The 25,690-nt window shown below is 42.2% G+C and overlaps 1 protein-coding gene across 2 annotated transcripts in view; it reads left to right on the forward strand.

Moving 5' to 3' along the window:
• Nucleotides 1-25,690, forward strand: part of ADCY6 (adenylate cyclase 6) — a 65,857-nt gene that overhangs the window by 31,331 nt on the left and 8,836 nt on the right. For both annotated transcript variants that reach the window (XM_042450216.1, XM_042450217.1), the window contains exons 9-20: nt 1,124-1,265; nt 1,956-2,084; nt 13,901-13,926; nt 14,156-14,303; nt 14,411-14,508; nt 16,032-16,119; nt 17,108-17,224; nt 18,555-18,716; nt 19,156-19,331; nt 21,414-21,449; nt 23,476-23,605; nt 24,409-24,672. In XM_042450216.1, coding sequence (XP_042306150.1) covers nt 1,124-1,265; nt 1,956-2,084; nt 13,901-13,926; nt 14,156-14,303; nt 14,411-14,508; nt 16,032-16,119; nt 17,108-17,224; nt 18,555-18,716; nt 19,156-19,331; nt 21,414-21,449; nt 23,476-23,605; nt 24,409-24,672 — 1,516 coding nt within the window. The remainder of the gene's footprint in view (nt 1-1,123; nt 1,266-1,955; nt 2,085-13,900; nt 13,927-14,155; nt 14,304-14,410; nt 14,509-16,031; nt 16,120-17,107; nt 17,225-18,554; nt 18,717-19,155; nt 19,332-21,413; nt 21,450-23,475; nt 23,606-24,408; nt 24,673-25,690) is intronic.

Here is a 25,690-nt window from a genome sequence, read left to right on the forward strand (position 1 = left end):
CCTCTTAGGACACATATATCCTTTAAATAGCATACCTCCAAAGTGACTTGAAGCAGCTTTATTTTGGCCTGTCTGTTCAGGCCAAGACTGAAATTATGAGGCCTGCCATCTCCTTTCCTGAAGCTTCTATACTGGGTTTTCCTGTTGCCATCTGTGTTGGTGTCTAATGTTCAGTCCTCCATATGACATTGCTGGCCCAGATTCAGTCCCTCTTTCCTCTTCTCTGCTTGTATTACTTGTTCCATACAAGGTCCAAACTAAACATCTCCCCTTGGCTCTTCACACTTGGGACTCTGAACCATCCTCCATGCTGCTGGACCAGGGTCCCCCATTTTGGTTCCTCAAGCTGTTCCTTCAGGGTCCCCTCCTCTCCAAATCCTCCTTTTCAGCAAATGCCTTTCTGAGCCTTCCAGATCTCATGTTATTTGCATTTCTCCTGCTGTCTCTCCATCTCTACTACTTTTCCTTGCTGTCATATCTGTCCATCTTGACCTCTTGCCTGGTCTGCCCTTTGAGCAGACTAAACCACTTCAATGTTGCTCTATCTCTTCCACTTGAACATAAGGGCTTGTCTACATGGATTATTTACTCTGAATTCCTCCTTGGGTTGCTGCGTCCTGTGTACATGAACTCAAGCCCCCTGAATTGGGTTCAGAGTGTCTTATGGTGTCTGTACCTCATTTGGTCTTTCCTCCTCTTAATTGGAATTTAAAAATCTTACCTTTTGCTCCAGGTTTTCAGTTTTTTCCGCAGCAATGATGGGTGGCTGCATTCACATGCAGTCCCTGCCTGGAGCTGCCGCTATAAGCACATGTTGTTTTGAGGTCAGAAAAAGAGGTCCAGCATTGATAATATGGCTGGGAGCTTTGTTGTGACCTCAACAGTGGCGCCAGAAAATGAATGAGGATTGCATGAGAAGGCAAACATCCATCATTGCTGTAGCACCATCACAGGTAAGGGGGGCAGAATACTCTGGGGTAGCCTGGAGTATTCTGGCCAGTGAAGACAAGCCCTAAGATGTCAGAAGAGTTTCATGATAGGTAGTGAAGGTGGTTCCTTATTGGGTTGAGAAAGAAGAGAGCTTCACTAAATGACTAGTCTGAGTGACAGTATTTTGTGTTAGGCGGATCCACATCACCCAGGCGACATTGCAGTACCTGAATGAGGACTATGAAGTTGAACCAGGGCATGGAGGTGAACGCAATGCCTACCTCAAGGAACATAACATTGAAACCTTCTTCATTGTGGGCTGCAGCCAGAAACGAGTGAGTCTAAGGTGGAGGTGGGGCAGGGTGGAAACAGTGGCAATAACTGACCCTGATACATGTATATAGAGGGGGGAGGGGGAGGGCATGAGCCCATCTGCGGAGGGCTTGATATGTACCATAGGCAGGACTCACAGGAAGGGTTCTGCTGTCCAAAGTTAAAACAGCAGAGGCTGCAACTCCAGCCTTTACATATACACATGATCATTGGGAAGGCAATCTACTTGATGTTGAACTCCAACTTTTATCAACTCCAGCTAACATGGTCAATGGTCAGGAATGATGGGAGTTTGTTGATTTATAGCTCTCCTTTTTCCCAAGACTGGGATGCAAGCTGTCTTACAGCATGCCAAAAAGATCAATAAAACAGAATGAGTTATAAACATTAAATTACATGTCATTTTGAAATATCAGTCAAAACACTTTAAAATCTCACTTTGACAAAAACATGGAAACATTGGAAGTCTTCTGTTTAGTTACTTCTGTTTAGTTACTGAAGGCCTGCCTGAATAAAAATGTATATTCCCATCAGCAAAGTTATAATCCAGCAGTATTTGGAGGGTCTGCCATTCCCTAACCAGATGAATGCCTTCTTCTGGATGGGAGGATGTTTGAAAGAATTCTCTACTGCTACCATGGCTCTCCTTTTTGAAACTTGTTCTTCTGTTGCTTTATGCTTCTCTTCAACAGAAAGAAGAGAAGGCCATCTTAGCCAAACTGCAAAGGGCTCAGGCCAATTCCACTGAGGGGTTGGTGCCTCGCTGGGTTCCTGAACGCTCATTCCCCCGGACCAAGGACTCCAAAGCTTTCCGGCAGATGGTGAGTACCAGCAATGAGCAGGGAGAAGGCTGGCTCCTGGGTAAGAAGCAAGAGATAATTGGGTTATGTCTTTTTATTGGTTGTGCAGCACCATCTGCTTGCAGGTCCTTCAATAGTAACCTCTGTAATGCTCTATAGTAGATATTTTTCAGTGTTTAATTCTTAGAACATAGAATGGGAATATGGCAGAGGCTTGTTCTCACAGCTCCTTCAGTGGACATAGTAATCCTTACAGAAGCCTGAGCTCTGTTGTGTTTTGGTAGCATCACCAATGGCTAATACACTTTGGTGCGACAGCTCCCAGAATCTCCCCAGCCAGCACATCTTTGCTGAGAGTTGTTGCCCCAAACAGTAACTTTTTAAAAGTCTGCAGCTTATGCAGAATCTTTGATAATTGGCAGAAGTGGTGCCTTATACTTGTACTGCTTTCATCATCCTTTCCATATGGAGTGGCACAGTATCAAACACAGGTCTTTTCAAGCTTTGCTAGATTGGGGCCTTCTGACACGACAGTACTATTAGTCTACTGTAACTGCTATGACAACATTCTGGTGAATCCTAGGATTTGCAGTTTAGGCGAGAGGTCTTTAGGATCCTTGGCCTGGAAGCTCCTCTGTTGCTGTGACAGATGATGTGGAATCATAGTGCTACAATGGCCTAGTGTGAAAAGGCTTCAAGATCTTTTAAGTAGAGTATGGAATGTAGTAACCTGGACATCCAAGACTTATTTCTGCCACTGAACTGCATAATCTTTAGCTCTTGAATGCCAGTCTAGATAGGAAAATCTTAGAACATTGCAGAAAGCTTTTCTGGCTCATCCTGTGGAACGTCAGGGAAAGGTGTTTCACAGCTGTGTGGTGGGCACCATATACTGTATGCCTTCTTATATACTTTGATATATGTATATTACAATGAAAAAGATGTTGACTTTTGACCTTGAAGGTGATAAGGGCCACACCAAGACATTCTGCTACCTGAAGTGGAACAGAAAATGGCTCTAAACACCCAAAGTTTGACAAAGTCATATTTGTACATTTTGTAGGCTTCTCTTTCACTTCCTGACAGTAAATTGCATTGACAAATAAATGCATAACAAACTGGTGCCTTTTCATCACATCAGAAATCTGCTGCCTGAGGAAGCTGCCTCACTTTACTTAATGGTAAGACCAGCCCTGAAGTTTGTAATGGGACAGAGGAGAAAATAGGAATAAAGGAGATAATGCCTCCAACACCTGCATGTACCAAGTCATTAAGGTTGTGTATAGGTCACCTTGAATTGTGCTGAGAAGATAGTAAGCCATGTGCTAGAGGAAATGACCTTGGTTGAGGGATGGTGAGGATGAGATGGGGGCAGTTGTGTAAAGCTGCAGGCCATAACTGTAAAGTTACAATACAGCAGGATTACCAGCAATAAAATGGTGCATATAACATGTCAGTTACATTTTATCCAATTTGCAGCAAATCATGTCTGAAAAAGACAGACCTACCTCAATCTTAGCAGCTGAGAAAACAAATGAAGCCTCCACCCTTTTTTGTAATTCATATTACCTTGTCACTCAACAACAGGATATATAGATCTATATGTTCTATTTTTGTAGTGTGAGCCACTTGAGAAGCTTTTGATTCAATCTCTTCAAAGGGCAGTTCTTATGAGAATGGCATGAACTGTACAGTGTGGAAGGTCTTATGCTACCCTAGCTCTGTGAGAGCCTCCTTGTACTTTAATCCACCCACCATGCCATTTGAAATAAGAGGCTGTTGGGGCTGAGTTACTGGAACAGGACTTTCTCAACAGTGGCACCCAGACTTTGGAATGCAGTCCCAGGTAGTTGTTCATTCCTCCAGTCCTTCAGCTCTGATAGTATTTGCAATTCAAGCTGGGTCATTCCAGACGGTATTTATGGGTTTCTGAGTTTGAAGAAAACCTCCTTCCCATGTCTCCTTTAACTGGTTTAAAGATGGGACTCAAGGGTGCCTCACAGGATTGCTAAATAAAGTAATAATATAATTACACTTTAAGCTAATATCGACTTTTAAAAGAGAACTAAAATTAAATGCCCAGTTTAACACAATTAAAAACATGTACTTGAGAAAATTTCAGCTGAATAGCTAGTCCTCGCCTCACCAGCTTGCTGGTTGTCCTTGGTAAAAGTATGTCATCATCATCATCATCTTCATAGGCTTTGGCATACTTTATTTGGCTAGTTGCTTACTAGTTTGTGCCAGAGGCTTTTGATGTTGTTGTGGGTTTGTGTGTGTGATCAGATTATGATGACACTTTACTGCCATCAGTCTCGACATGTTGCTAGCAGTTACACAAGACTGTTTATTTGTTTGTTTGTTGCCAGGGACAATTTAAATGAATTTTTAAGATTCAGATCAGGCACATATCTGAAAAGGAAATAAGTGTTTTGGCAAGGGAAAAGGCCATAGCTTTTGCACCTGAATTACTTTTGGTAATTTTGTTTGGGTGGGGAGAATGAGAGTTCCTTGTGTGCATGCACTGGAACAAAAATAGCCTATGAAGCTTTCTGGGCATGTAATAAAAACCTGATTCGGTTCTTGCCTTAACAGCTTCCCCCATATTACCTTCTGGTAAATAAGTGACACATTTTTTGTTCTGTTTTTTCTGAATGAAAGCTGGAGGCCAAGATTTTGCATCTGAATACGGTATATATATTTGTTTGTTTTTAAGTATTAAAAATAAAAACATTGACCTTTCTAAAGAGCTCCCTTGATTTGTATGTGAAACACATGATTGGAGTTTATTGTTGTGTGATTTATAGAGCGATGCAACAGTCACCCAGCCACTTGGCTATGTCTTGGAGGAGGGTCAGTTGCTTGCTACAGTTGTACCTAAGGTGTAATGTAACAGAAATAACTGCTCCTGATGGAGACTGATTAGAAGGAGCAGGGTCAAGACCAAGAAATTGTCCTGATCAGCAGCTGGCTTGTCTCCTTTGTGTATAAGTACTTTGTGTACAAAGTACTATAGGCTTACTGCTTGAGTCCTTCTCCATCTCAGCCCCCCCCCCCCCCCCTCAGCCCCATCACGCAACCACAGGCACCTTGCCTCCCAATATGTGAAGCCTGGCTGGATCTATATATCAGGATTTAGGTATCCTGGAAAATGTACAGATGTGGGACAAAGGTAACAGGGTTACTGTGTGTCATAGGAGGCCATGATGACCAAGCATTTAGACCCAGATGAGGCAATGGGGTATGATGCAATCATGTCAGGACATAAAATCAGCAAGTGGCAAAAAGTACAAAGTCATGCCACATGAGGGACTTGTAGCACACTGGAAAGAGGCTGAACTAAATGTCTGGAGATGGCAAATGTATATAAGGGAGGAGCTCCAATGCCCAATGTGGGTGTCGTATGTTGTGTTGTATAGGCGTGAGATTCTGTCCATGTGAGTACAGTATTGATTTGTAAAGAGTGGAACGGAGATTAAAGTGCCTCTGGCCGAGAACTCAGTGTTCCATTTCGTTTGTCACTTCTCTGTGTGGGAGATGGTTTTCTCCACCCAAAACAAGCTCAGAGTGTCTCTTTGGGGTTTGATACAGGCATACTGCTTTGGAGGTATGGACTGCTGGTTGCATGAACGCTCCAATATATATTTTGAAGGGGGGGTGAGTTGGAGTTAGTTGGGGCAAGTGAGATGTGCACTAAAATGTTGCAGTGCTTAGTTTCAGATATTCACCAATCTTATGGTGCCCTCTTCCTGGATACTCCATTTCATTCCACATCCCCCTGGTTCTCCAGTTCACTAGAGGCACTAGGGACCACATCACAAACGTACGATGTACAATGGAGCACACCAGAGAATTCCAGAAGAAAATCTCCATGTACTTTATTGACTGCAGCAAAGTTACAACATAGATTGTGAAAGGCTATGGAATAATCTCAGAGAAATGGGAGTACAACTACATTTGATTGTCCAGATGCACAACCTGTACTCAGGATAAAAGGCTACCATCAGAACTGAATATAGAGAAGCAGAATGGTTCCCAGTTGGCAAAGGGATCAGGCAAGGCTGCATACTATCACTCTATTTATTCAGTCTGTATACAGAAAATATTGTAGTGGGCAGGAGGAGTAAGATCGAAGGAAGGAACATTAACAGCCTAAGATAATGTAAATGATGCAATACTACTAGCAGAAACCAACAAAGATATGTAACATTTACTGAAGAAGATCAAGGAGGAAAGTATCAAGGTACGCTTAATATTGAACATTAAGAAAACAGAAATAATGACCATGGAAGACCTACAAAAATCCATCATAGATAACATTGAGACTACAGTCAAGAAATCAGAAGAAGTTTAGGACGGGAAAAAGCAACTATGAAAGAACTGGACAAAGTGTAAAGATATAACTCTGAACACTAATGTGACAATCTTATTATTTATTTATTTATTTATATCCCGCCTCTCCCCGGAGGATGGGGGTGGGTTACAATCAAAAATAAAACATTGTAAAATAATAACACAACCCCTAACCACAATTAAAATACAACATCATAAAAATCGAGTTATTAAAATCGCAATAAAAATTAAAATAAAATTTAATCCCCATTACAATGAGGCGATTTAAAGGAGAGTCAAGGAGGCACAGTTGTGGGAAAGTGGAGAGGGCCCATGTATTAGTCTGGGAATGCCGCCAGAAGAGTCCATCTTGATGGCTTTTTTAAAGGCCTCATGAGATGTTATGTGATGGATCATTAGGTCATTCCAAAGTTTAGGAGCAGCCGATGAGAAGGTCCTCTGGGTAACCACAGCAAGTTTGGTCTTCTTAGTCTGTAGTAAATTTGTCCCAGAGGACCTGAGTGTGCAGGGTGGATTGTATTGAAGGAAACGTTCTTTAAGTAAGCTGGACCTAAGCCATGTGGGGTTTTAAAGGTAATTACCAACACCTAGTACTGTACCCAGAAACTAATTGGCAGCCAGTGTAAAGATTCCAGAACTAGAGTTATATGATCGCCTCCTGATTTTTCGGCGACCAACCTGGCTGGTCTAAGCCATTGCATTCTCCATCATCGTTCATTGATGTCAGATCTGGACAGTGTAAAAGGCCGATAGAAAGAAAATACATTCATTTGAGATGTGGTGCTGGAGAATAGTACTGAGAATACCATGGACAAGCCAAGAAGACAAACAAGTAGATATTAGAATAGATCAAGCCTGAACTCTCCCTGGAAGCAGGATGACTAAACTGAAGCTGCCATACTTTGGCCACCTCATGGGAAGACATGAAGTCATTTGAAAAGACAGTGATGCTAGGAAAGGTGGAAGGCAGCAGAAAGAGAGGAAGACCACATGCCAGATGATTAGATGTAATATGAGGCCATGGACCTGAGCCTGCAGGAGCTAATCAGAGCAGTGAGGACATGGGCTTTTGGAGGGGTCTCATCCATAGGGTCACCATGAGTTGAGGTTAACTCAAGGGCAGGTAACAACAACAAATTTAGTATTCTCAGCCCAAGAGCTCCTCTGGTACTTCTCCAGACTATAATAGCCTCTCCCCCCACCACATACACACACTTTCCACATGGTGTTGCCAAGGCAGTTAAAAGTGGAATGATGGTGCTATAGGTTTGTAGTTTAAAGGGTTCCAGGTCTGAAGAGAATTTTGCAAGAAAGAACGTTTAATATTTATTTCCTTCTCATGGTATAATTTGCTACCACCGTCTACTGTACACTCCACTTTTGGAGGAGCAGAATCATGTTTCCCCTTTGTGTTTTTTCCTTCCTAACTGCTACCTCCCTACAATATATCTGCTTTCCTTCTTTCTCTCTTTTGTGTAAAAAGAACAAAAACAAATGGAGAATTGTTATAGCCATAGTAACTGTAGCATGGAGCAGTTACTGTTCCACTCTAAGTAAACACATGTGTGACTGTTTAAATTGGTAGAGGAGAGAGAAACATTGAAAGGTGAAAGGGAAATTTAGAGAGAGAAGGTTTAAAAATTGCTACAGCTCTGATAACCATGTATGGAATTTAGACCTTAAATTAATCCTGCAGAATCTGGAGTCCTGGATTTTATTTTAAACGAGAGAATAAAAGTGTGTGTTTTCGCATTTCATTGAGGGGTACACATGAAAAGTGGGGGGGGGGGGCAACCCAGATACCAGAAAACAGAGGTCAGACGAGAAGTGGCCAGAACCTGACTTCTGGTTTTGAAAATCTAGCCTTTTTAGGTGAAACGTTGTGATGTGTGTTGCCAGGTGAATTGTTTAAAGGGTGAAAAGGTACATTGTTTAAAAGGAGAATTGCTACTCCTGAAGGCTTCCAGAAGAGGCCATTCATCACACAAAAAAGGGCAATCCGGAGGATTCAAGAGTAGAAAAAGAAGCCAGGGAGGGCACATGTGGCCCCCAGGCTCCAGTTTACCCTTTCCTGGTCTATGGGACCTGCTTTTTGGTTTTAAGGTGATCTATCCTGGGGTTTTCTTGGCAAGATTTCTTTAGAGGAGGTTTGCTATTGCCTTTCCCTGAGGCTGAGAGCATATGTCTTGCCCAGGGTCATCCAGTGGGTTTCATGGCTGAGCTGGGAATCAGACCCTGGTCTCCAGAGTCATAGTCCAACACTCAAACTACTACTGCTTACACTATACAATACAGTGCTATGATTCTACTTTAACTGTCGTGGCTGCCTCCTATGGAATCCTAGGGTTGTAATTTGGTCAGAGGCACCAGAGTAACACTAAGGAGAAGAATTCTCAATGCCCCTCCCTAAACTGCAAACCCCAGGATTCCATAGGCTGCTGCCATGGCAGTTAAAGTACTGCACTTCGGGTTGAAAAATGAAATGAACAGATATAGGATGGGTGACACCTGGCTGAACGAGACTACGTGTGAAAGGGATCTGGGAGTCCAAGTAGACCACAAATTGAACATGAGTCAACAGTGCAATGCGGCAGCTAACAAGGCCAATGAAATTTTTGGCTGCATCAATAGAAGTATAGTGTCTAGATCAAGGGAAGTAATAGTGCCACTCTATTCTGCTCTGGTCAGGCCCCACCTAGAATATTGTGTCCAGTTCTGGCCACCACAATTTAAAAAGGATGTTGAGAAACTAGAGCGTGTCCAAAGGAGGGCGATTAAAATGGTGAAAGGTCTGGAAACCATGTCCTATGAGGAACGACTTAGGGAGCTGGAGATGTTTAGCCCGGAGAAGAGAAGGTTAAGAGGTGATACGATAGCCCTGTTTAAATACTTGAAGGAATGTCATATTGAGGAGAGAGCTAGCTTGTTTTCTGCTGCTCCAGAGACTAGGACCCGGAACAGTGGATGCAAGCTACAGGAAAAGAGATTCCACCTCAACATTAGGAAGAACTTCCTGACAGTAAGGGCTGTTTGACAGTGGAACAAACTCCCTCGGAGTGTAGTGCAGTCTCCTTCCTTGGAGGTGTTTAAGCAGAGGCTGGATGGCCATCTGTCGGGGATGCTTTGATTTAGATTTCCTGCATGGCAGGGGGATGGACTGGATGGCCCTTGCAGTCTCTTCCAACTCTATGATTTTATGAAAGTGAAATCACGGTGTTATCATTGTGTAGTGTGAAAGGACCCTTTTACTCCTGACTAAGAACCTATTCAAGCTTTCTTCAACCTGGTATCTTCTGGAAGATTTGGGCCTGAACTTCTAGCATTCCTAGCTAGAATTGTAGCACTAAGTTGGGGGTGCCTGCTGTCTCCTAATCTGTGGTTTGCTTGCTTTTAAAAAAGCAAACGTGTTATGAGCCTTCCGTTGTGCAGTTCCCCTGCCCCATCTCAATTTCAACAAAGTGCAGATAAAGCCCGTTATGCAAATCCAAAGGTTCTGAGCCAATTTGCATGCTCTCAGGGTTTTAAAAATTGTAATTCCACCCACTATTTAATATGTTCTTCATGATTATAGCTCCCTAGTTGCTAAGTGACAGCCCCCCCTGGCCTCCCATCATCCATTGCTGTGGGTGACAGTCAGTTTGTTGGTTGCTAAGATACAGGTTATTGCTATGGCATTGGTTGTTTAGTGGATTTTGGTACAGTGCTGTTGGCCACCATGGTGTCACTTTTGATAACAACTTTTGTCACTACATACAGTGTTGTTGCTTGGGACAGTGCATTGTCTGGTGTGATTTTATGCCCTCTGGCTTGTTGCTATGGCGCGGGTGGCTGTAGTGTAATCTGGCCCTGCCCTTTGGTTGTTGTTACTGCCTTATCTGATCTATTGCTGTGCCATGTTTGTTAGGAGCTAAGGTGCTGCAGGGAAAACCAGGGTGGCATAGTGGTATGAGCGCTGGATTATTACTCTGGAGAACAGGGTTCGAATCTCCACTCGGCCATATAAATCCACTAGGTGACCCTGGACAAGTCACACACTCTCATTCTCAAAAGATGGCAATGGCAAATCCCCTCTGAAGAAACTTTCCAAGAAAACACCATAGTAAATTTGCCTTAGGGTTTCCATTACTTGGAAATGACTTGAAAGGCACACAACAGCAACAGCAACAAGGCTTTTTTGGAGTTCATTTCCACACCCAGCCTTGCAGGCATTTTTAAGTTTCTCAGAAGCTATCTTTCTCTGTCATCCTGTTCCTTGGTCAGATCTCCTCCTGGTGAAATTTACAGTACTTATCATCCTCCTGTAACTAAATCCATTTAACCATCAGCTTCTGGGACTGTGATCTAGCCCATCTTCTCAGAGACTGGGTCCCAGACCACAGTCCCTGAGGCTGATGGATCAGGTGTATTCCTGAGAGCATTTGGTTGATGTAGTTCATGTTCATCTACCAGTGGTGTGCTTTGGTTGCTCTGTTAGTTGGGCAGTAAACACAATCACCTGTAAGTGTCAGTGCTGACTGGATAGTAGCCATTTTCCTCTTTATCTGCTATTCTGACCAAAATGCAGGTGATGGAAGCATCACAGTGAAACCTAATACAGAGAAAGCTCACATTCAAGCTGTCTCTGTAGCAGCAATGGTGCCAAAAACATCAGTGCTTCATGACCACTGCTCTTGCATCCATACAGTGTCACCCAGTGAGTTCTGTGGGACTTACTGTGTCTGAGCCCACAATTAGTAGTTGGAGAAGCCTGCTGTGACTCATTTGCTAAACATCTTAATGATAAAATTGCTTGGATGTGCAGGAATATGGATGCTACCTTAACTATAGTGTGTATGAATGTTTTCAGAACGCTGTAGAGTCATGTTTTGTTGGGATGCACTTCTACTGCAAAATGCATTGAATGGGATGGGGGTTAGAAAAGTGAGGGCACCTACCTGTGTGTTCGACCCTTGCTCTTCCTCCCAGGAGCCTGATTGGCAAGGTTTTAAATAAATACAGTAGGCCCTTTGTATCTGCTAAGATTTGGTTCCACGAACCCCCATGAATACCAAAATCTCTGGATGCTTAAGTCCCATTAAATACAATGGTGTAATGAAATGGTTTCCCTTATATAAAATAGAAAAATGCATAAAATTGCTTTTTTGAATTTACTTATTTAAATAAAATATATTTTAAAAATATTTTCAAGATGTGGGTGGTTGAATCCGTAGATATGGAGGGCCAAGAATACCTTGTTTCATAAGAGGTAGTCTTGCGACTTGGTGCTATGGTCACACATAAATCTTCACAATAATTCCTGTTTCTGAGAATTTCCCTTCTGGGCAAGGTTCTTAAACAGGTGGATCTTGCACAACACTTGTTGCCCTCAAATGAAACAGGTTTACACAGCTACAATTTTATGTCAGTTGTTGACTTGTAAAGTCCTAAATGGCTTGGCACCAGTATACCTCAGGATCTTCTTTGAGTCCTTTCTCAGTCTAAGGTGAAGCAAGTTTTCCAAGAGGGTGGCTTGCCATCTTGGACTCCCCCACCATGCTTGTCTGATGCCAGTTCTGCTATTTTCTCAGAACCATGTGAAAACTTTTTCAGCTGAAGTTCCATATGGGTTCATTATTTTATTGCCCCTGATACAATGTGATTTCAACATTATATCCGTTATGCTGTACTGTTTAAATATTTTGTTAGTGATGGTTAGTGGCATGTGTGTCAGTGTGTAATCACTCCAGGAATCTTAACTCTGTGAAAAAAGTTGTGGCATCAGCTTTTGTAGACTTGGTTTACTTCCTCAGATGTAGTAGAAGTAGACCAAGTCTACAAAAGCTTATGTTACAACTTCTTTCACACAGTTAGGTTTGAAACAGACTGCAGAAATAATCTAGTTTGAGACCATTTAAAATGCCCACTTTAAATCCTGGGAGTTGTAGTTTTGTGAGACATTTAGCCTTCTAAATGTCTCACATTTAGCGCTGGTGCCACCATAAACCACAATTCCCAGGGTTCCCTATCACTGAGCTAAGACAGTTAAAGCGATCTCAATCTGAATTATTTCTGCTATCTGTTTTGGACCTTAGTTTCAAAGGTGCTACATGATCCCTTTGCATACTGATATTCCAGACTAACATAGCCATGTCTCTGCACTCCAGGAACTGTTTAGGCTGAAAGGGTGAAACATAAATGTATCTATAAATAAAAATAATAGAAAAGGCTGTCAGAGTAAGTCAGGACTTGTGCCTAAAGTTAGGTGGGCAGTAGAGATGACATGATGGCTTTCTGAAAGAGAACGATCGACAGTGTTGTCTCCAATAACATTTCCAAGCTCTTCTTGGGCCTCTTTGTTACCCCTTTACCACACCTACAAAGTTGAGCATTAACCAGCCTGCAGGCCTCCCTGCCTTCTAGCTGTAAATCTTAGCCATACTGGTATGCTGAAGGCCCAGAGCATTACAGTTTGTTTGGCCAAAGGCCAGGTGAGGCAGATTTATTGCACTCCTATGTGTGTTCAGTGATGGGACTGTGAGCTCAGGGAAGGGCTCTGCTACTCTTTGTCTGTTTAAGGTAGTGTACAAGTAGCCTGGGAATTAGAATGCCATTTGTGCCATTTTTCTTCTCAGCTCTCAAAAGCAGAGTAGGACCTAAAGACTGGGACCAGAGTGAAACATGAGGCTGTTGTGTGAAATAGACGATATGGGAGGACAGAGGGTGTTATAAAAAATAAAAACAATTCAGAATTTGGCTTTGAACTTTCACGAATTTCTGTTTCTACATATCCTCCTTCTTATGATGGTCTAATGTGTGGTGACTGTTGATACACACATATAGGAATATAAATAATATCAGTTGTTGTGGACAGGTGGTAAAGTAAGAGAAACTGGTTAATGTGGACATTAAACTCACAGCTATTGCTGACATTCATTAGTGGAGAACTGAAAAACATGTTAAAAGCAGAAAACAATAAGTAGACAAGTTCCATGTGCTCTAGGATGGTCAACTGTTTATTCCTTTTAAAATAGCCCAACACATTTCGGCCTTTACAAGAAAAGGCTTTCTCAGAGACCTTCAGCAGAAATGGACCAGTAGGGTTCTGTGTTTTGGAGAGTATTTATAACTCCATTGATTTCTGCTCCTGAAGAGGGCCTTTTCACATAAAGGCCAAAATGTTTTGGGTTCTTTTAAAATGACTAAACAGTTGACCATATTGGAGCATGTGATGCTTGCCTCCTTATTATTTTCTAACTTTCATTAGTGCAATGAAATAAATTCAGACCTTCACCAGTTACATGCAGGATCAATAACATTCTGTCACAATTGTCTGGCATTTCTCCATTTTGGATATGCATTTTAAAGTGAACGTAATTGAATGACATAGAGGAAGAGCATACATACAGTTTGTTCAATATATAAATTGTAGTGGTATGTGTAAGATTTTATTTTTAAAAAAACTGTGTGCACTTGAAAATGATTTTTCTCTGTTTCTTGTTCCTTAGGGTATTGATGATGCCAGTAAGGACAAGTGAGTGCCTTTATTATTATATGTCCCTTTTGTGTTTTCAGCAGGTTCTGAGCTGAGTGGGGAAAACCCCTTTACCAACTGTGTAGGAAAGGTAGAAAAGTTACTTTTTTAAGACAAGGGGGATTTGGCAGAGTATAGTCCTCACAAGTAATTTTTAAACGCTCTGGTGGGGAGAGATGGATGGAATTCACACTGGAAAGGCCTGTCTTAACCCGTCACTCTCTTGCAGTCGAAGCACACAGGAAGCGTTGAATCCTGAAGATGAAGTAGATGAGTTTCTGGGCCGTGCCATTGATGCTCGAAGCATTGACCAGCTACGCAAGGATCATGTCAAGCGATTCCTGCTAACTTTCCAGAAACCTGAGTTAGAGAGAAAGGTATCCCTTCCCTTTGCTTTTCCATCCTTGCTTGCTGAATGGTTCTTCTAACATGAGCCCTGAGCATCTTGTAGTAATACCCATTCTCTTTTCCTTCCCTTTTGTAGTATTCCAAAAAGGTAGATACTCGTTTTGGAGGCTACGTGGCTTGCACGGTGCTGGTCTTCTGCTTCATATGCTGTATCCAGATAGTTATCTTCCCTCAGTAAGTGACATATGTACAAGAGTATGTTCACTGTGTACTCTACATGAAAACATGTATGTACATATGCATACGCACTTGTGTGTGCATGCTTACAGAAAGTGAAGATGTATGCACCACAGGACACCAGTATGTAACATAGCTGTGTAAACTAAGCTTTTCAAGCTGGTGCATTTGTGGGCAGGATCTATATACACTAAGGTGTACAAATGAATAGTCCCAAGCACAGTCTTGAAGATCTACATAGCGATTACTGTGATGTATTCTCATTGGATGGACTGCATCTCAAAGCTGCCAATTCCTAATAAAAGCATTCCCTGATGGTCCAGAGCAGCTTTCCCCAACCTGGAGCCCTCCTGGTGTTGTGAGGCCACAACTTCCAACAGTTCCAGCTAGTATGGTTGATGTTTAAGAATGCTAATAATTGCAATCCACCAGTATCTGGAAATCCCTAGACTGAGGAAGGCTTTTGTTAGAGGAAGGAGTAGGAGACTTCAAAGATCTTATTCCTACCATCTGAATCAGTGGGCCTCTACTTAGTTATTCAAGTAGAAATTCAAGATGTCCTCTATCCAATTTTCACTTGACACAGTGAAATTATTTGCTACCATAGATGCTCCAGGGAAATTACTGCGGAATTTCATTTGTAGTAAGTAGGAAGTATATACACATACGGTGCTTCCCTGTGAATAGATGCATTCTTGTAGATACCACATTCAAGCTTCCACTCCCAACTGTACTGCCCATCTGATATTTAAGATGAGACAAAACACAGAGGACCATCCAGGTAGGGAGAATGTCATTTGCTGGGCCAGCATCTTCCCATCTGGTATCCTCCAGAGGTACTGGACTACATCTTCTATCGACCCCTGCCAACGTGATGCATATTGCATTGTATGGTGATTCTCGTCAGGGAAAGGCAGTAGCAGCCTGATGAAATTTATAATTTTGTTAACATTGCTGTGTGAAGTCAGGTCATATGGGGATGAAGTGCTTAGTAAGATCAACTGTTTTGGTGGAGATTTTTGTTTTGATATTTATGGAAGAAGAAAGGAGGAAAGGCTGTTTCCCAATAAAGCCAACCTAGTCGTGAAAGTAAGGGATCCTCAGAGGAAGGAAAGCACTGTTTTAAAAAAAATTAGTTGCTCCTGTCTTCTGTACAGCACCCTAATACAAAATATAAGATCATTGACACAGGTATAGTACAGTTGTTGTTGTGTGCCTTCAAGTCATTTCTGACCTATGGTAACTATGTCATAGGGTTTTCTTTGCAAGACTTATTCACAGGAAGTTTGCCATTGCCTTCCTATGAGGCTGAGAGCATGTGATTTGCCCAAAGTCACCCAATGGATTATATTTCCAAGCTGGGAATTGGACAATGGTCTCGAGAGTTGTAGTCCAACACTCAAACCACTATACTATGCGATACCATATATCAATATGTTTGAAGCAGATAGATGGTGAAAAGTAAACTTTATGGTGATAGCCAAAACAGGCATGCCTGATCCTTGCCTATCTCCCCACAGTTCCCCTCTGATGCTTGGTGCCTACATCAGCATCTTCAGCATCCTGGCCACCATCCTTTTTGTCTGCGCCATCTATTCTTGCCTTGGGGTAAGTGACGTTCTTTCTGATTCTTCCTTCAGTAGGACCCCACGAATGAATGGTCTCTGATCTGTCCTAAGAACACTTCCATTCTGCTTGCCTATGGACCCCACCAGGGCACAGTGGGATTTTAGTCACGGTGTCCTTCCAGTTCCTTGAAGCCTTGATTTGCTGGTCTTAGCAAATGTCCTGTTGCATTACCAGTAAAGCTTCTGTCAAGCTAAGGGTGTAGTAAACCAAGGCTAAGCAGGTCAGCAGCCAGCAACAGGAGAGCAATCCTGTGGCTGTTCAGATCAAGGAGACATCACAGCCTGGCAGTTTTATGGACATTTTTCAAAATATAATCCAACTTCCCTTTTGTAGTTAGCACAGTCTTCCCGGTTCATCTACCTATAGAAACTACTCCCTGTAGTTTCCTCCTTTGTCTAATCTTGGGCAACTAGACACAGATTGCTGTCTAGCCTGGTATTAACAGTAGGAGGCCATTACTGTCATCTGTAATCTGATCTGTTTAACTGGTGATGCTAGGGATTGAACCTGGGACTAATCTACAAGCAAGCATGAGCTCCACAGAGCCCTGGAAACTTGTTTTTGAACTACAAGTCCCAGAGTCCCTCAGCCAGCATGGCCAGGTGGGAATTTTACTGGGTAAATTCTGGGAGCTATAGTTCCAAAAAAGCCTTTCCGCCAAAGTTCTGCTGAGCAAACAAGCTAAATTTCTATCTGGATTCATGTCCATTCATCCATCATCCATCATTTTATTTATATCTCACATTACTCCCAGGCTGGACCTCAAGGCAGCTTACAAAAAGACAAAGAATACAGTAAAACATATACAAAATTGTAATCAGGTTGAGGGGAATGTGAGCTGGACCTCATAACTATTTCATTGCTCAGGTTCCATCTCATTAATGCCTCTTAGCCCTAAGCAGGTGGGAATGGTGGTAACTTCTTGGTTCCCTACATCTCATATGCTACCTTTTGTGACTCTCTACAGCCCTTTCCTGCTACCTTACAGCATGTCTCCCAGAAGATCATCCAGTCTCGGATTAATAGCACAATCACAGGTGTTGCTGCCATCCTGCTTGTCTTCATCTCTGCTTTTATCAACATGGTATGAGGACTGGGGAGTGGGTGCTGAGGCAGGAGGTGGGTTGGTGTGATGGTCCTGGAAAGGACAGTTTAGAACAAATCTGGTGGATGTCATGAAGGATGATAATGCTTGCTGTAGGCCAGAGACAAAGAGTGTATCTCCACGACACAGTTACAGCAATTCGATACCACTTTTGGGTTGTGCTTCCATCGTGCTTATTCCTGAAAGTTTAGTGGGACGTAGGATTCTCTCTAGAGAGTGTTGCAGTCCACTCCCCCAAGCTACAGTACTAAAATGATCTAGCAGAAAATTCTAAGCATTTCACCAAACTATAGTTCCTAGCACTCCACAAGATGAAGCCATAACTGCTAAAGTGGTATCATATGATTATAAACTGTGCAATGTATCTGAAGTGAAAGAAGGAATATTTGTTTCGGATGCAAAACAGAGTGGTTGAAGAGGCATCACCAGACCCCCACACCTCTTTAACTTTGTTGTCCTGTAGCTGCCTCTGATCAAATCGTTGTTGCATGGTTTTAAAACAAGAGGAAGGCTTGCGTATCAGAAACAGAAGTAGCCAGAATGGTGCCAACACTTGGAAGCAATCTGTTAAAATTAATTCATCACTGAGCCTTGTTAAAATTGTCATAATTTTCAACCATTTAAAAATGGTTCCTTTAATCATCAAATTCCAGTGATGCTACTTTTGATTAATGACGCCTCTCATTTCTTTAGTTTGTTGGTGTCCATTTAAAAAAAACCTTTAAAATAATATTCAGTCTAACAATTGAGCCAAGTAATTAATGGGGTTTTTTTTAAATCACATTTCTCTTAACATGACCCATGTCCAATTATGTTATTGTGTTAATGCAAGGCCTGTTGCACTAGCAGTGGCTCACTATCCTAGTTAGGTGGAGTCCAGTACTGTTTTTATTGTACACCTTTTTTTGCACTGCTGCTTTGCATGACTACTTGCACAAAGGTGTAATTCAGCACAACTGTGCTAGTGGGTCCCCCCCCCCCCATTCTGCTAGGATTCAGTTGGATTTAGGACAGTGAATTCCTTTGTTTAACAATTTAATGGTAATATGTTAGCTGTAATACTAATGTTTCCAACCTCTGGGATATTCATACAATAAGAAGCAGCTCTGCTTTCAAGCACTGTCAGCTCTCTGAGAAACTTATTGTCTGTCTCCAGCCCTAGAATCTCAGGGTTTCAGGACATTGGCTCCCCATCTCTGCTGCCATAAATCTCTGAGATGTTGAGGTTGGGTATCTCTGGAACAATAGCACAGGATCGAATTCATTAGCAGTCCTACATAGCTAGCCATTTTTCCCTCCCTCAACCCAGTTTGCTTGCAGCCGGCTCCGGCTCCAAGACTGCATTGCCGGATTTCTCAACATTACTCCAGCTGCTGTTGGGCCCTGCCTCATCCATGCCCTCAACTACTCATTGGCGTCAGACATTCTTCCCTGCCAGGGAAATGGTGCTTCTAACTGCAACTTCCCTGAGGTATGTATAGCCTAGAAATATTTCAGTGTGAGGGAGATGGGATCCAATTGAATCAAAAGTGTGAAACTTTGTGAATGGGACTCTGGGCTCCATCAGACATTTGAGCATTTACTTTGCACTCTGCGGATTGCTTCTCCTCCTCCTCCTCCACCACCACCACTACTTGTTCCCCTCGCAAGGAGTACCTTGATAGCTGATTGCTTATTTGGGCCATGGAGCGTAAAAGGTAGGATGTTGAAGTATCTGTATGTGTGGAGGCAAGAGGAAGAGAAAATAACATTAAAGCTATTCTGGATTAGGCCTCGAAGTCTCTCAATTCGAGAGGAATCAGAGGTGTTGTGCTTGTCCCAAGAGAATGAGTATGGGCTTCTAGGAACTAATCTGATTTTGTGAGGGGGGGGTTCTTACATCTCTTTCTCTTTCTCATTTGTTCCTCTAGTATTTCACATACTCGGTGCTGCTGAGTCTGCTGGCCTCTTCTGTCTTCCTGCACATCAGTAGCCTTGGGAAGCTGGCGCTGCTGGTGGGGATGGAGGTTGTGTACCTAGCCGTGGCTGAGGGGCCCCAGGGGATGCTGTTTGACAACTATGACTTGCTGGTGGTTGCTAATACCCTGTAAGAATCCTCTTCTCTTGCTGGGGTGGGAAGAATCTCAGCCTTTAGCCTTGGCTCCCAGAGTCCTCTCCATGAGAGGCTGTAATGCTGATTTACAGTGCAGTAGTTAAATGCCTGTTCTGCAGCCACAATGTTGTAAATTTCAATCCTAGAGGAGGGCTCCAAGGTCCACTCAGCCTTCCATCCTTTTGTCAGTCAGTAAAATGACTACCCAGCTTGTTGGGGATCAATTGGCTTGCAATTGTAAACCGCTTTTAGGGAGTGCTAGTTCACTGACAAGCGGTATAGAAATGTACTTGCTGTTGCAGGATGAAAGGTGGAAGAGAGTCTCATATCTGGCCTGTTTTCTTCCATGCAACTAAGAAAAAGGAAATGTTCAGCTACAGATCTAATGGTCCCCAGCCTTTGGTCTTCCACTTGTTTTGGACTTCAGATCCCAGAAGTCCAAGCCAACTTGACCAACAGTCAGGAATTATGGGAGCTGAAGTCCAAAACATCTGGAGGACCAAAGTGTGGGGAACCACTACCATTGATAATAGTAGTAATAATAATAACAACAACAAAACTGTAGGATAAGGCTGTTGTAAGTCAGAGTTGGCTTGAAGGCCCATAACAACAACAATGTATTATAATAATGTGGTGCTGGTGATGATCATGATAATGATGCTGTTACTCTTGAGAATAATGTATAGCACCAGCCTTTACATGGAGTTTTCCAAAGGAGCACAAACCAAAAGATGTGTTTCTGCTCTCAAAGTGTAGGAAAGGTTGTGTGTTTTGCCGGGGGGGGGGGGGAAGCATGCCATTGTCACATAAAGGTTCTGGGTGAGTTGTAGACCTATGAGGCATCAAGGGGAGAATGAGAACAGTCACTTAAGTAAACCACTTCAGTTGGTTGAGAGCCAAGCTATACTGAGGAATATTTTTTTTCTCCAGCATTTCACAAAAATGCAACTATAGAGATAACAAAGTGAGGTAGTGGGCCAACATACATATATGGGGGGAATGGTGCTTTTTCTTTGGAGGATTTGCCCACTAAAATGCACCCCTAGCATGTTGTTTCTCCTTCTACCTTGCATGAATACTCCTGTGGTTTTCCCCATTGAGGTAAAAAAAAACACAATTCAGTATGGAGAGCAAATTTTTAGCAGAATTGCTGATAGGGAAAATACTCTTTCCCTTAAGACAATTGTTTGAAGCACCATTGGATTAGTGATTTTTTAAAAATGAGAAATGGTGCAGGGCTGGGGTGGGGAAGCCACATGCAAGAGAACCTCACCTGTAGTTTGACCCACTGGTGATAAGAAATGGTAAAGTGAACATCACCAGTGGTGATGGATTGGTATGTGACAAGATGGATTGAAAACCATTAAGAACTTAGAATTCAAAGATATAATGGTTACTTTGGAAAATCAGTATGCAAAGGGATCTTGTAGCACCTTTACGACTAACTGAAAGAATATGAGCTTGTCTACTTCCTCAGATGCATGGGGTGGAATGGAGGGGCCAGGGATAGACTTATATAAGCTGGCTGTGTGTGCGAGAATGACAATAGAAATGCCAAACCTTGTGGTATGGAAATGAGATAACAAGTCCAGTTTTAACTATGGCCATTGTGGGACAAGCCAGAAGGAAGATTGTTGTCTAAAGCCAAGCAAAATACATTCCAACACTCATTCATATGGCAATCTACTCACCTTGGCTTTAGGCAACATCCTTCCTTCTGCCTTTGTCCCTCAATGGTGAGTATGGGTCAGTCTTTCTTCCCCTTGTAAAATCCTAAGGGGTGGGGTTCATTGCCTCCCCCAGTTCATATCCCAACTTCCAACATGTCCCAAAATTTAGTTGCCTTGGCAAGTATTGACTCCTGAGCAGAGCTTAGCAAAGTCACTTTTCTGGACTTCCAACTATCAGAACCTCCAGCAACCATGCTGATTCAGTGCCTCTGGAAGTTGTAGCCCAAAGGTTACTTTTTCCAAGCTTCGGTTGCAGAGGGGAGGGTTTGGGGGAGGTGGGGATGCTGGCGGATGGCCTGTTCCTCTCTCTGTAGACACACTTCTTCTCTTCTCCTTACCACAACAGGCCAGCCTTCAATGAAACATACAGTAGTCAAGACTGGTGAGTAGGAACCCAATATGGACTGAAAGACAAAACAGATGGGGGGATGGGGGGGAAGCAGGGTTGATAGAAGACATCTAGAGTCTGCTGAGAGTGCTGCCAAACCTGTGGAAAAGGCAGAACAGTGTGGTAGGTTTTTTCTCCTTGTTGCTAAGGTCCCTGGATTTTTTTTTAACGTAGAAGGGAGCCTCAAAGCTGGCAGGCAAGTTATGGTGAATTTTGCATACTTGCATGTATAGTTTTACAAACAGTAAATGAAACAGTAAAGCCAGAAGAATACGGTGAACAACAAGAAAAAGAATAGCATCAGCTAAAGCAGGTAACAATGTGACTACTATGAAAACAATGAGAAAAAAAATAAAATATTAAGAAAATATTTAATACATAAAATTAATATCAAGGAACTCGGGAGAATGTACAAGACCTTACTAAACAAAGGCAAAAATGCCTATAAACTAGAACATTTTTTGTAGTTCTTTGGGGAGCTCAACTACATTGGCATCTTGTTGGTCCTGACCCTTGGGGCCTGATTATTGCAGGAAGGAAGCTTGCCCCTCCCAGCCTCTGCCCCACCTGCACTGTTCTAGGTCCCTGTTTAATGCTTAGGTTAGAGGGAATTGGGAAGGGATTGTCTGTGAATGTTAGAAAGGAATGTGTGGTGGCATTTTACTTAGTCTCCTAAAGCAGCTATGTGGCTTTCCAGGTGTTGTTGAATGGCTATTCCCCTCCTTCCTCACCATTGACTGTATCAGCTAAGCATGATATTAGTTTCAATTCAACAGCATCTGAAGGACTACACATTGCTGATTCCTCTCTCCTAAAGACTGATTTCTTTTGGAGTTTGGAGACTGATGGACTTGGATTTTCAGAAGGCTTTTGTGCTTGTGAGGGAGCAAGTCTGTTTGCTCGTTACAGTGCATGTATAATACCTACAGTAGTAAGTAACATATAGAAGTAGCAGAGGTACAAGATGGGTATCTGCTCTGAGGAGCTGAAATTTGAGATTTAGACTGTGAGGGAAGCAGGGGCATCAGTAGGGAGTGTGGGGGCTGCAGACTACACCAGGTGACACCACTGCTTCCCAAACATCTACCTTTTGGCAAAAATGGACTGTGACCTTTCTCTGTGTGCCTTTAAGATTCTGACATTGTATGAGTGGGGCAAAGTCAGTGGGAGAAGGGAGAGGCTCCAGCTTTATTTAAAATAAAAATTTTAAAAACTTTATTTTTTTAAAAAAAATTAAATGTTATTTTTTATTTTTTTTAAAAAAGTCTTTAAAATAATCACATTTTACCCATTTTTAATCACATGAAACTATATACATGTAAATACATTTAGGCTGCGCATATGATAATGTAATTTAAAGCTATTGTTTTAATTTTGGTAGTTGTTTATGTCACAACTATTGCCACTACATTCAGTGATAAACAGGAATTGCCATTTATGAGTAACATTAGTACAAAAAACAATACTAAGGATTCTGTACTGTGTGGTATGGGAGGAGGTCAGTGATGGGACGAGTCCATGAGTTGCCGCACCACTGTGACTCCACTGGGGTGGAGGAAAAGAAATAGTGAAAAAAGGACTATTATAAACAAAAGAAGTTATATATGCCTAGGCTTCAATTCATTAGGGATGGTGCCTAAAGGGTTATGCAAAAAACTTCTTGAAGACATGGGTTTTGTGGAATGATTCATTCTCAGAAAGGGAAAAACAGAAGTGAACTTACAGCATTTTTATTTATTGCTTCAGAGTATATTCCATCTTTCTGCATATAGCATGCAGCCATAAAAATAAGGAATTATTGTTGCCATATGCAACAGAACTCCAGCCAAGATGGTCAGAAAGGGGTGAATGGGTTGAAGTTGTTTTCAAAAATCTGGAAACGCTTGGAAATGCGAGTTAGTAGAGTTTGAGAAACAAAGATCATGAAGGACAGAGCTATATGAAGGCAAAGATAATACCTTTTTCTCTCCTTTTCTCTTTGGTTCTTGCTTCTGTCCCCCTCCCCCATTTCTTTTTGTAGTCCCGCAGAGGGCAAAGTGGCCTTGAAGTACATGACACCTGTCATCCTTCTGCTTTTTGCATTGGCTCTCTATTTGCATGCCCAGCAGGTGGAGTCTACAGCCCGTCTAGACTTCCTCTGGAAACAACAGGTAGTTGTGGGGTGGGTGAAGAGAAGTAGGGATTTTGGGGAAGAGTCTGCTGTGCTGTGCCTTCTCCTGGTTGATGAAGTTCTCAATCCAAGAAAACCTTTGGTGTCTTCATAGGCTAAAGGCCACACTGCAGCTTCTCAGAGATGCTGGTCCCTATCAGGGAGATACTCCTTGTCACACAAGCTCTGTGTGAGGTAGCAGCTGGCCTTTCCAGGGTGAAAGGTATTAGCTGCCTTAGAGGTAGGGTCTCTGGAAAAGTCTAGTTTAATCTGCAAAAACTAAACCTTAACAAGTTGAGACAAAAACAGAATCCCTCCGATTTACCTTCTCAAATCTAACCGGTTGTAATACTGAGGAATTACAAGAAGTGGTGCAAAAACATACGCTTAATATTAAGAACACAATAAATATTTATTATGGTCACTGACCAGCACAAGCTTAATATTAATGAATTTTGAGCCTAGGGATTTGTTTTGAATACCAAGATAGAACATTGGGGGCAAATTAGCTTACTTGCTAATTAGCTTACTTGCTGTTCACCGCTATGATCTTTGGAATAGCGGTATATAAATAAAAAAAATAAAAACAAAAAAAAATCCATTTAACATTGTCCCAAGTTTGCTCGATTCAGCTGGTAAAATTTAGGGGGTGCAGTTATTGCAGTTTCTGCACAATTTTGCCTGAGGTCCCTGTTGATCTACTACATATCATTCAGGGATGTATAAGTAGCCCAAAATTTATCTTATGTTTTCCCCTGGTGTAACAGATAATGTTTCGCTCCCCCTCATCACAATCTCTCCCAGGCTACAGGTGAGAAAGAGGAAATGGAAGAATTGCAGGCCTACAATCGCCGGCTGCTACATAACATCTTGCCCAAAGATGTGGCCGCCCACTTCCTAGCCCGTGAGCGTCTAAATGATGAGCTGTACCACCAGTCCTGCGAATGCGTAGCTGTCATGTTTGCCTCAATCAGCAACTTCTCCGAGTTCTATGTGGAGCTGGAAGCCAACAATGAGGGTGTTGAATGTCTGCGGCTCCTCAATGAGATCATTGCCGACTTTGACGAGGTGATTACATACATGCCTCATACTGTTGGAAACTGTACACTAGCATAGGCAAAGAAATAAGGAGGTGTTTTTTTCTCTCTCTTAGGCTGCATCTGCACTGCGGAAGTAATCCTGTATGATACCACTTTAACTGCCATGACTCAGTTCTATGGGATTCTAATAACTGTAGTGTTGTGAGATATTTAGCCTTCCCTGTCAGAGAGCTCTGGTGCCACAACAAACTACAGTTCCCAGAATTCCATAGCATTGAGGCATGGGAGTCAAACTGGATTATTTCTGCAGTGTAGATGCAGCCTGAGAACAGCTCTGAAGGACAAACAGAAGGGACATCTTCAATGCTGTATATTGCTTTTTTCCTTCTTCCTAACTCCTGCACCAACAAACACCAAAAGTCTGTAAAAAGGCTTCTTTGGCTGGATTCGGATGGTGTATTCCTCTTTTTGTTGATTTTTTAAAAGTTTTTGATTGAATCCAAGATTCCTGAAAGGCTCCAGTAGTCAATGGACTAAAAAACCAGTGTATGTTGGAAAAGGTGTAAGTCTATCTTGTCCATTAAACAAACAGTCACTTGTCAGATGTTTTCAGACAACTTTGGTTTGTACAGTGGAATTACTAGAGAAAATATTGGTGGTTTTTGGCAGGGTGGGGGCATGGTGTTGTCTGAATCTGACTTTTGCTTCTGTTAGGAACCATATTGCTCTGCCTGTCCTTCAGCCACATTGGTGTTGGGAGGTGATGAACATGTGTTTCTTTTCCTTGGATATTGGAAGTGTTTAATGAATGTGTCTAGAGATTTTAGGGACTGGCCCCTGCAGAATGAATTCCAGGATCCTCTTTTTTTTTCCTTTCAAAGACGAGTCAGCTCAGTTGTGCAGTGTGGAGAAAGAGTCATCAAGCACATACATGCAAAGGAATAACTTATTCCTGCAGGATACCAGCAGTCTGCCAGCTATAGCATTGTAAATAATTAATAATAATAATAATAATAATAATAATAATAATAATAATAATAATAATA

This window comes from Sceloporus undulatus, chromosome 2 (assembly GCF_019175285.1).
Source record: "Sceloporus undulatus isolate JIND9_A2432 ecotype Alabama chromosome 2, SceUnd_v1.1, whole genome shotgun sequence".
NCBI classification, from domain to species: domain Eukaryota; kingdom Metazoa; phylum Chordata; class Lepidosauria; order Squamata; family Phrynosomatidae; genus Sceloporus; species Sceloporus undulatus.